The 11,955-nt window shown below is 34.3% G+C and overlaps 2 protein-coding genes across 2 annotated transcripts; one reads left to right on the top strand and one right to left on the bottom strand.

Annotated features, from left to right (window-relative positions):
- Positions 1–1,839: 1,839 nt before the first annotated feature.
- LOC133331942 (JNK1/MAPK8-associated membrane protein-like) lies at positions 1,840–3,970 on the bottom strand. Its single transcript, XM_061540329.1, has 5 exons — positions 3,726–3,970; positions 3,452–3,664; positions 2,310–2,476; positions 2,118–2,252; positions 1,840–1,998 (listed from the first exon to the last, which is right to left on the bottom strand). The coding sequence occupies exons 1-5, from the start codon at positions 3,959–3,961 to the stop codon at positions 1,844–1,846; spliced, it is 906 nt and encodes a 301-aa protein (XP_061396313.1). The 5' UTR covers positions 3,962–3,970; the 3' UTR covers positions 1,840–1,843.
- Positions 3,971–6,850: 2,880 nt separating this feature from the next.
- LOC133331940 (acyl-coenzyme A thioesterase 9, mitochondrial-like) lies at positions 6,851–8,598 on the top strand. The gene is made up of 2 exons (XM_061540328.1): positions 6,851–6,914; positions 7,410–8,598. Exons 1-2 carry the CDS (start codon positions 6,905–6,907, stop codon positions 8,579–8,581), a joined length of 1,182 nt encoding a protein of 393 aa, XP_061396312.1. The 5' UTR covers positions 6,851–6,904; the 3' UTR covers positions 8,582–8,598.
- The last annotated feature ends 3,357 nt before the right edge of the window (positions 8,599–11,955 follow it).

Raw genomic sequence — 11,955 nt, 5'->3', positions numbered from 1 at the left:
CAGTTGCCAAACACAATCAAGTAACCATAGAAGATTTGGGTGGTGAGGAGGAAGACGATCATATAGATGGGCCAAAGACCACAATAGCAGCAGCATCCACTTCACCGTCATCCTCAAAGGAAATCGACAGTACAGCCGAACAGATAAATGAGTTACGGAAGCGACGTTTAAAATTCTTAGAAGAACGCAACAAAACATCATCAACGGAATAAGAAGAACGTTAAGGCTCAATTTTATAAATATGATGATCTAAAGAAAAAAGTAGAGGAAAAAAACTTAACTCTTTATATTTTGAAGGTGGACTGAAAACTTTTTTTTATAAAACACTAATGAATAATAAAAAGAAACAAAATGTAGTGGTTTTCACTTTTTTTGGCTTTATTTAAGATTGCTAACACCCTCCCCCTAATGTTCTCCTCCTCCATTTATCTGTGTATTCCCTTGTTGAAATTGAGTTTAAGAGCATATTTTTTACATGAAACGAAATGTAGGCGAAGAAAAAGAAGTTGTAACTACTATTTGTTAATACTATTTTATGTTTATTTTTTTATTTTAAATACTGTACTCAGTGCTTTTAAAACGTCTCTATGATCCCCGTAATAAGCATTGACTCACACATTTTCCTTTTCTTTTCTGTGTTTTTCATTTTCTTTTCGAGCGAGCAAATGTGAAAATAATTTTCTTTATAACCAAAATATTAAATTGATAAATAATAATAAAAAAAACTATAAAGAAAATTATTATAACGATATATATTTAATTTATAAAAGAAAAAATATGTATGTAGCTATAACATATATTGTGTATAAAAAAAAACAACAAAAGACAAAATTATGAATTGCAAATTTAAAACCAAACAAAAAAGAAACAAAAAACTTTAGAACTACAAAGAAATGGGAAATTTAAATTTATGATTACACAAAAAAAAAGAAACCGAAAACAAACATTAATGTACATGTATTAAAAATAATTTATAATTATATTTAGAATTTAAATAAACAAAATCAACAAAAACAAAACACAAAATTATTATAAATGGAATAACAAATGTGTTTTTTTTTATTGGATTATATTTCGTGAGATTAAAATCAGACGAAGGTAAGTATTTTTAGATTTATAGAAGAGTTTATTTTTCATGGAAAAGGGAATCGTTATTGACTAGCTTGAAGGGAGAATCTCGGGCGGAAGAGTCGTTATAGAGGAGTTGAAGTAAGACTTTCTTGACGAGTTGTGGAGAAAGTATTTTTCGACAAGCGAAATGGAGTCTTTACAGAATAACTGGAGGGAGCCTTTGTAAACGAACAAAATTGTGTTTTTATAGACGTGCTGAAGCAGGGAATTGTTTTAATCAAGATGATGCAGGGAGACTAAAGACTAACTAAAGGGAGTCTCTGTAATCGAGCGAAAGGAGATGAGATTAAAGGAGCATTTATAGACGAGGTAGAGTCGTTATAAACAAGCGGAGGGTGGGAGTTTTTATAGACGAGATAAAGACAGTATATTTAGAGGAATTGAAGTAGGGAGACCTTATAGACGAACTGATGGGATGATTGGATGGGATGAGCAATGGTCTATTAAATATGTGTCGGCAGAAATTCATTGTATCAATTATGTACATGTTGATTGAGAACAAATATTGATTGACTTATGGCACCATCTTAATTTTGGTCATCGATCACGTTTTTATTGAGAAAAAAAATCGATTATTTTATGGTTTGATTCAGGCTATATATCTTTGTGGAAATTTATTTATCAAATGCTGGTTTATTGAGAACAAAAATTAATTTTTTTCAAGACTGTCCAAGAAATCAGAATTATGTATTGTAATTTACCTTTGTATTGCTTAACTGCTACGAGACTCTACTTCTCTAAATTCTGCGGGATCTGTAAAACGCACAGTCAATATATAGAATATTGAGGGGAATGGTACTAGCGACAATAGGGCGTAGTGATGACCTAATGCAATAATGCCATAGGCCAACAAAAGCCATTGGATACCTTAAAAGAAAATGGAAATTATATTGACTATTATATTCGAAAACCTATAAACAATGATAGTCATAAACATTTATCCACTTTTAGAGAATAATGCAGCTTTTAGTTTCTTTCATACTTACAAATAATCACAAAATTTTTGATTTCCATAAATGATGATTTAACCAATGCTTTAAAAGATTGATCTAATTTCATTGAATAGTGTATAGCATTTGAGATCATGGACATAGCTATACTCATGTAGGGAAAGGCATAATCTAAAAAACAAAATCATATTAAATGAATATTTATGTTTTAATTTCGATTATACTCACATATCAAACCGCATGCCAATGCATGAACAAAAGTTATCAAAGGCAAGAAATATAAGGCGGCATATATTGGTGCCTTGCCTCTCACATCCAAGACAGCACTAACTATGGGTCTTATAATAAACATGGTCACGAGACACAGGAAATAGAAGACCAATACAATAGTTTGCCTGAAATAATAAAAGTATGAAACTATAGTCTTCCTTGCCATACCCCTCGGCAAACAATGCCATACAATCCCCACTAATAAATAGTTGTTTTTATAAAAACAACAAACTGGCATACAGCCTGACTATTTAGCAAAAACAAAATACAAATGGTATCCCAAATCAACCGCCAACACTACTGAAGTATGAAATGACCTTTCCGGAAGAGAGGTAAAAATAGAAGCAATTTAAATAAAGAAGAACAAAACAAGGAGATATTATACACGATCTGAAGTTCAGAATGTCTTTGTAGACGAATAGAGAAGTGAGGGAGCCTTCATAGACTAGTTGAAGGGGAAGGGAGCGAAAGGAAGTATTTATAGACGAGCGAAAGTCTTTATAGGAGAATGAATGGTAGTCTTTAAAGACGAAGCAAAGGGAAACTTTATTGATGAGCAAATTGCAGTCTTTATAGACGAATGAAAGGTAGTCTTTATAGTCGAGCGAATGTGAGGTTTTTTATATGAACCTGAGACAGTTGTTATAGACGTGCCAGATTGAGTACTTATAGACAAGCCGGAGGGAGTATTTATATACGAGCCAGTAGGTCTCTTTATAGATTAGCCGGAAAGAGTCTTTATAGGCCAGTCAAATGGATCTTTATTGACGAGCCAGTCAAGCTGATCTCAAGGAGTTGTTATAAACGAGATGAAGTTCATAAATTCGTAATAGACGTACTGAGAAGTCAGGAAATTTTTATAGACTAGCTCAAGGTAAGGGAAGTATTTATATATTAGTGAATGAGAGTCTTTTTGGACGAGAAGAGGAGCGTCCTTATAGACCAAATGTCAATTGGAGTCTTTATACACGAGCCAAGGGGACTCTTTATAGGCGAGCGAAATAGTCCTAAAAGTGTGTGGTTATAATTCAAAGTTTATAGATTTTATAAATAATCGCAAGAAATTCTGTGTTCAAATATCATTGTTTCGATCTACTTACAATGGATATACAGCCTCCTGGGTACAATGCAGAGTTTTCTCATAGTTCGGTGTTGGATTATAAAATAGAGTATACCAATCGGAAAATTTACGCACAGGACAAGAAAATAGACGAAATTCACCCATGGGCTCCATTAAGAGTATGGAAACAATTGCCGAAATGGTGACCTCCACAATGGCGCAAGATGTCAAAATCAATTGTTTACGAGAGAATCTGAAAAAATACACATTTACTATGCATTTCATAAACGAAAAGAAACACATTAGTTACTCACTTTCGATCCTTAGCATCCAAATCAATAAAGAAACAGTGCATCATCAGCGGCAGCATAGCCATAAAACCCATATAAAACCATGAATATGAATCCAGTTCATCTTCGCATTGGGTGCAAGCGTAGCTGGCATTTACACGATAACCCCGTGGACAGGGGCCGCATTCACTCCAGCCATCTTCCAATTCGACACGACCACAATATTGTCCAGGGCAGCGTTCCAATGTCGTTGACATCATTACTTTTGAGACATAGTATCTGGCTTCGAGATAAAAAACAGGAAAATACAAATATTTCCTTCAGGTCACAACAGCAAAAAAGAGAATGATGGATGAGTATGAGATAAAAAACTAGTTATTGTTTAGAACGAGAACAATGAGAAAATACAAAATTGCAAAACAGCTGTTGCTATATTAGCACGCCAATCACAGTAAAATGCGTTCCAAATCTAAATAGTTTTACACACTAAGCATGGTACAATTATAAAAGGTAACAGCAAATCCCAGCTGATTTGATTCCAACGTAATACTAGTGTCAATATGAATTTGACAAATTATGTTTTTAAAAATCACCCAACAGGAAAATTGGGAACACATACAATTTAAAATGGTTCTGTATTAAATGTGCTCCTGTTTTCAATTTACTCAATCTGCCTGCTGGGAAAGTTTGAGGAAGCAAATCTTTCTTCAAGGAATAACTCGCTATTCCCAGCATTTTCATATGTGTTACACAATGGCTCAATTATAGGAAAGATGTGGAATAGATAGAAATATAAATTTGATAGATTTTCATTCATGTTTTTCAATTTTTATTTTGAGGATTCGAAAATATTTCATTTTCAAAATAAAAATAATTTGATGATAATTTGTTTGTTTGTTTACATTTTTCTGTCAAATGAGTTGACACTAGTAGAACTTACAACAACAAATTTCCATGTGGTTGTTGTATCGTTTTTTGTACAACAACACTTGCTGTTACCTTCTATTATTATACCATGCACACTAAGAATACATTTACAAATTATTACCTATATTTACACCGAATATTCTGTGCCCTGAGGCTCCGAGAAACGGATGCCTGGAAATCGCTGAACTATGGTCACGCTAGTATCCTCAACATAACGCCAGGCTGTGATTTCTTTAGGAGAAATACTCACATTAGTGACTATGTTCCCTCTCATATGGACTTTAATGACATCAAATTAGAGTTTCCTAGTAGGGAATCCTGCACTAGTGGCTCCTTACCTTTGCCATGTCTGTCATTTTTCACAGACGTGTCAAAGATGGAGGAAGGCACTGGTGCAAGCGTTTACTGTAGGGAATTAGAAATATAAAACTCATATAAACTTAACAATCATTGTAGCGTTTTTCAAGCAGAAATCCTTGCAATTACAAAAGTGGTCGAGATAATAAAAACACTTACTGCCGATAATACGGGACCGGTGACTATATGTCGATAGTCAGGCGGCCCTCAAGGCTTTAAAGTCGTGCACTATACATTCAAAAACAGTTCTTGATTGCAAGTCCGCTCTGATTGATATACGACGGATAGTTAACTTATGTTCGGTTCCAGGACATAGTAACATAGAGGGAAACGAGATAGCCGACGAGCTTGCTACAAGGGGCTCACAATCGTCCAATCTTCCGATAGAGATCTGTGCAACCACCCATTGGTTATTTCATTGGCAAAATCCGTTTGTTGTACGGTGAGGCAGTCGGTAGCAGATGGCAGAGATAAACAGTTTGAATGTTATGAAATTGATAATCTAGTCTTCTTCTCTAAAATAGACCCCATCCAGATCCTAGGCTTTGACAAAACTATGTATTGGTTGAAATAACCATATCCTAGGCTCCCCTTCTCCTACTATCTTCTCCTCTCTCTTCCACTCTTTCTTCTTTTCCCGTTCTCTTTTCAGTTATAAAGGATGATTACAATGGACAATAGTCTTCGAGTGAACGGTTGATACTAACAACCGTACGTCCCTAACCTAACCTATATCATGAAATGTTTGTTCCATCCATTACAAATTAATTAATTTTAGATGAACGCATAAAAAAAAAATTTCATTTCAATTACATAAATAATTCATATTTATTAGGCAAAATTCAGAATTTGTATCAAAATAGAAAATTTGAAATCAGAGATAATTAAAAAAACAAAAAATCGGGTTTAAAAAAAATCTTTTTTTTAATTCGATGTAGAATAATTTTGTCTTTGACTCATAGTGGAGTTTACCTTTTTTGCGAAAATAAGTGATAATGTAAACATGATTGTACTAGTGATGACAATTGTTGCTTTTAACAAGGTGATTCAAAAACATTTAGAATAGTATGGCACAAATGTCGGGTTGAATTTGTTTATATTTTAAATATTGATGAGATTACAAAAAAAAAAACAATGAATTATGATTATTTTTCGTTTATTTAATAGTAATTAAATAAATAATAGTAAATAAATTAAATTTTAACTTTGCCGATTTAAAATGATAAAACTAAAACTGTAAATAATAAACTTTTCAAATTTATAATTGATATAATTAATTAATATAATTGAAAATAAAAACTAATTTCGATGGCAGATTCTGCAAACACAGACCAATTATGTTTAGAAATTACATATGTGGTCACTTTCAAACACAAAATTTTTTCACCCATTAATACCCGAACTGACAACCCTATTCGCCTTGCTCTTTTTTGTTTACGACCAGAAAAATTAACCAAAACAACAATTACGTCACGGATAAAGTTAAAAACAAAAAAAGCCAAAACTAACAGACAGTGTGAATATAATCCGCAGACATCAACTCAAACGATAAGAACGTTAAACAGTTTGAGGACGTTCATTTTGGACTTTGTCTTAGAAACAGAACATCACCAGTTGCAAAAAATCGGTAAATCGAACCAGTAGCAACAGCAAGATGTTAAGAAATCTGCTAAAAACCTCTGGAACAGTTATCCGGCCATGTGTATATGGCTCATTGCCAATTAGAAATAATCTAATTTTGTCGTCTGGCAATGGTGCAGTAGCATCATCGCCAGCAGCTATATGGTAAGTTAAGGTCAATAGCATGGTGGAAGTGAATGTTTGTGTGATTAATTGATTGTATCGAACATTTTTTCAGCATGACGAAGCGTAATGTTGGTCTGAAACATGGTCAAAATGATCCTGCCTATGCTGGAACAATGGCTGAGGGTAGGTAAAAGGAAGAAATTAGTTTTATAGAGTTTATTTATTTTGGAAAGATCAAAGAGCTCTTCAGACCAGTCAGCTGATAGACAAACTTCGACGGAGAGAGTTTGTTTATACCCTTCATATAAAGGTGGGATGTTGGGTACATACTATATACATATATTCTAAATCAGAATATAATTCTGCATCTGTCTGTCCGACTGCCTTTTAATATCGCGTTAACATGCTGATGGAGTTAGCCGACTATTTTAAATATCCATATTTATTTTAGGTATTTTTAATAACCAATTAATATTTTAAATGTTTGGCCCGGCCTACCTATGTTTCACATAGAACCCAAATAAAGGTCCTGATTAATATTAGTTGGTCCTTACATAAAAAAGTCCAGACCAGATTTTAGATAATTTGCATAATTTACTTGTTTCATATTAATTTCCTGACTGGACCCTAGTTTATATTTTAATAATTGTTGTTGTTGTTGTTTTTCTTTTTTTCCAGTCAAAGATAAAATCATGGAACGTTTAGGTTTGGAGCATGGCTATACACCGATACCAAAACATCGTGATCACTTACTGAAATATGAACCAAAAGCATCTGATCTCGAACCACGTTCTATGCAAGATTCCTTCACCTCCGCCATTTTACCACTGTCCACAGACAAAGCACTGCAAGATCGCTATGTTGCATTCTTGGGTCATGTCCGCCTCGGCCGTTTAATGGAAGATATGGATATGTTTGCCGTTTGGGTATGTCATCAACATGTTAAATTGAATAATCTTCCCGAGGGTGTACCACTGCCATATACCTTTGTCACAATATTGGTGGACAAGATTACATTTACCAATTTCCGAACCAAGGCAACTGAAGATATACGCCTCTCTGGCCATGTATCGTGGGTGGGTAAAAGTTCCATGGAAATTGTTGTGTGGCTGGAACAAATGGAAAATGGTGTGTGGCATAAAATCACCAGGGCTTTGTTCTTGATGGTTGCCCGCAATGCCACCAATACTGGACCGGCTCCAGTTAATCCCATTAAACCGGCCACCGAAGAAGAAAAGGCGATAATGGATGGTGGGAATATGCGTAAACAGCGAAGGCAATTACTGCAGGCCTCTTCGATTTTTAAAGTGGAACCCAATGACTATGAACAATCGCTGATGTATGAACTATTCAAGAGGACAACACCACAAACTACGATGGAGTTAAATTTACGTGTCCTGCCACCAAATTGCCGCTGGATGTCCGAGTCGTTTGTCACAAATACCTTTGCCTCATTTCCGGAAAATCGTAATGCTCACAATAAGGTTTTCGGTGGTTTCTTGATGCGCAACGCCTTGGAAATCAGTTGGGTATGCGCCAATATCTATTGTAAAACAGCCAAACCAAAAATTGAACACATTTGTGATATTAGTTTTGAAAAGCCCGTCAGTGTAAATTCTTTCATTAAAATGAACGCCTATGTTGTCTATACCGAAGTGAATTATTTGCAAATAATGACTGTGGCGGATATTATTGATTCGGTAACGGGCGATCAATTGACCTCAAATGTTTTCTATTATACATATTCGGCATCGGAACAGGTGCCAGAGGTATTGCCAAGATCCTATCATGAAACTATGTGGTATATTCAGGGACGCAGGAAATTCAAATATGCCTTGAGTTTGGAATAAAACCGACTGAATGCTACAAATCTCCAGCAACTAGAAACTGATTTAAAATCATAGAATACATATAGTGAAGATATTAAAGAGACTACTAACTAATATACATACATATACTGTACTGTCCATACTACCTTCTTGCCATGGTGAAATATTTTACCTTGACTCAATGAAGGTATTGTTAGGCAGTGAAAGGGAAAATTAATCCTTCACCCCTCTCACATTCAAACATAGAGTAAACATAACTATTTTAAATCAGTACCCATATTCGAATTTAGTCATATATTTTTTTCTAATTTCTCAGAATCCTATTACCGATTATTGTATTTGTAGATTAACGAATTTTGATATTGGCTGTTTATTTTCTAATCGATATTGTACCTTATATATACATATGGTTATCTATGTATTTTTTCACATTGGCTATGTTAAGTTTAAAGTATTTTTTTTATATAGTCTAACTTTTTTGTGCAATATAGTTTTATTATCCCCATCGATGTTGTTGCTATTGTTACGAATAATAAAAAATCATAACAAAAAGGAATGGAGTTTTATTTTAGGTACAAAAAAAAAAAAAAAAAGAGATGAAGGGGGAGCCTGTAGAATCGAGCTGAAGGCTGTCTTTATAGACGAGCTGAAGGGAGGTCTCCTTTAGAAGATCTTTTGAAATGGTCTTCTGTATCGAAGACCTATTGAAAAAGTCTCCTGGATTTTTTAAAGAATAGTTTTTTAAGCACCAACAGAAGGCGTGGATTTTTAAAGAATATTTTTTGAAAGACCAACAGAAGGCGTGGATTTTTAAAGAATATTTTTTAAGGACCAACCGAAGTCGTGGATTTCTAAAGAATATTTTTTTAAGGACCAACAGAAGGCGTGGATTTTTAAAGAATAGTTTTTGAACGACCAACAGAAGTCGTGGATTTTTAAAGAATAGTTTTTGAACGACCAACAGAAGTCGTGGATTTTAATGAATATTTTTTTAAGGACCAACAGAAGTCGTGGATTTTTAAAAATAGTTTTTGAACGACTAACAGAAGTCGTGGATTTTTAAAGAATAGTTTTTGAACGACCAACAGAAGTCGTGGATTTTTAAAGAAAGGATTCTTAATAGAAGAGTTGAAGGGAAGTCGCCTATTGAAGAACTTTTAGAAATATCTTCTGTGTTTAAAGGACCTATTGAAGACCTTTCGGACTTTCTGCCTATAGAAGACCTGTTGGAAAGGTCATCCCTCTATAGAATGCCTGTTGAAAAGTTATTCCGTCTATAGAATTTTTTTTCTTAAGGACCAACAGAAGGCGTGGATTTTTAAAGAATATTTTTTTTAAGTACAAACAGAAGACTTCGATTTAGAAAGAATATTTTTTAAGGACCAACAGAAGGCGTGTATCTATATACTAAGAAAAGATTAAATTGATTGACTGACTGATTTAACGATTCATCTACACCCAGACGAAACGGCTGAAGCTATAATCTTGAAATTTTGGGTGAAGGTCACTCTTGGTTCAAAGGTGGCAGATAAGGGTGGGTTTTTGGTCCTAGAACGTTCGAACTGTAAGTATCCGAAAAGTACTAAAATTTACTACATTTTGTACAATTTCGTAGCATGTGAATCGATGGAGCTAAAAACTTGAAAATTGGAAAGCGAATTAGGGTTGGGAAGTAGGATCTATTTAAGTAGATGATTTTGAAAGTGTATGCTCATGTGTACGAAAAGTACTATACGGTACTATTATTTGGTGCAAATTTATTTTGGAGGTACAAATCGAGCTGGAATACTGAAATTTATCATTACCGTTAGAGTGTAGGATTGGGATATATACGTAGTTTTGGAAATTTTTTACTGATTTGTACGAAAAGTACTAAATCGTACAATAATTGGTACAATTTGGGTGAACCGATAGAGCTGGAACAATGAAATGTGGAGTCAGGATTACTTTTGGGGTGTAGAATTGGGGTCAGGATTCAGTTAAAGAAATTAATTTTTATGGGTACTAAATTTGATACAATTTAAATTTTTAGTGGACCGATGGAGCTGTAATCCTGAAATATGTAGTTAGGATCACGGTTGGGGTGTGAGATTGAGATATGTAGAAAGTTTTGGAAATTTGTACTTATGTGTACTAAAGTTTGGTACAATTTAAATTGTGTTTTAAGCGATAGAGTTGGAATCCTGAAACATGGATTTGGATTACTGCGAGGGTGTCGGTTTGGCTTAAGTAAGAAGTTTTGGAAATTCGTACTACTGTGTACTAAATTTGGTACAATTTGAACTGTGGATGAACCTATAAAGTTGGAATTCTGAAACTTGGAATTGATAGGGGGTGTAGGTTTGTGTTATGTAATAGGTTTTGGAAATTCGTACTACGGTGTACTAAATTTAGTACAATTTGTATTGTGGATGAACCGATAGAGTTGGAATCCTGACACATGGATTTAGAATGACTGTTTTCGAAATTTGTACTAATGTGTACTAAATTTGGTACAATTTAAATGGTGGGTGAAGCAATAGAGTTGAAATCCTGAAATTTGGAGTCAAGTTCATTGTGGGGGTGTAGGTTTGTGTCAAGTAGAAGGTTTTGGAAATTCGTACTGCGGTGTACTAAATTTGGTACAATTTGAATTGTTGGTGAACCAATAGAGTGGGAATCCTGAAATTTGAATTTGGAATCATTGTGAGGGTGTAGGATCGGGGTATGCAGGACGTTTTGTTGGAACTAAATTTGGATTTGGGTAAAACTTTAGAGCATGATTTGAAGTGGTGTATCGTATTGAAGACCCTTTGCAATACTGGAAGGGTCTTCGGTCTATAGACCACATTTTAGAAAGCTCTTCTGGGTATAGAAGTCATTTTTGGAAGGATCTTTGCCTATAGAAGACCCTTTGTAGAGTTATTCTGTCTATAGAAGTCCTTTCTACCGGATTCCAATCTGCGTTTACAATGCCTTTATATACATCTTTTGTAAAGGTTATCTGTCTATAGAATACATTTTAGAAATGTGTTTTGCTCACAGAAAACCTTTTGGAAGTATATTCTTTCTCTAGAAGGCATTTTGGAAAATTCTTCTCTTTATAGATATTTTGCTAATGCCTTCTTCTTAAGAAAGCCTTTTAAAAAAGGCCGTTCGTCTATGGAAAAACTGTTGGTAATCCTTTCTGTCTGTAGAAGGCCTGCTTGAAAAAGTCTTCTGTCTATAGAAGACCTATTGGAAAGATCTTCTCTCTATATAAGACAGTCTGGAAAGGTCTTATTTTTATAGATGGCCCTTCTGTCCGTAGGTCTGTTTAAAAGGTCTTAGGTCTATAGAAGACCTATTGGAACGGTATTTGTCTATAGAAGACCTGTTGGAAAGATCTTCTCTCTATTTAAGACAGTCTGGAAGGT

Source organism: Musca vetustissima, unplaced genomic scaffold (genome assembly GCF_032173495.1).
Source record: "Musca vetustissima isolate MV318-11 ecotype Yass unplaced genomic scaffold, APGP_CSIRO_Mvet_v1 utg74908, whole genome shotgun sequence".
Taxonomy (NCBI): Eukaryota; Metazoa; Arthropoda; class Insecta; order Diptera; family Muscidae; genus Musca; species Musca vetustissima.
Note: the sequence above shows the minus strand (reverse complement) of the source record. Positions and strands in the feature narration are given on the sequence as shown.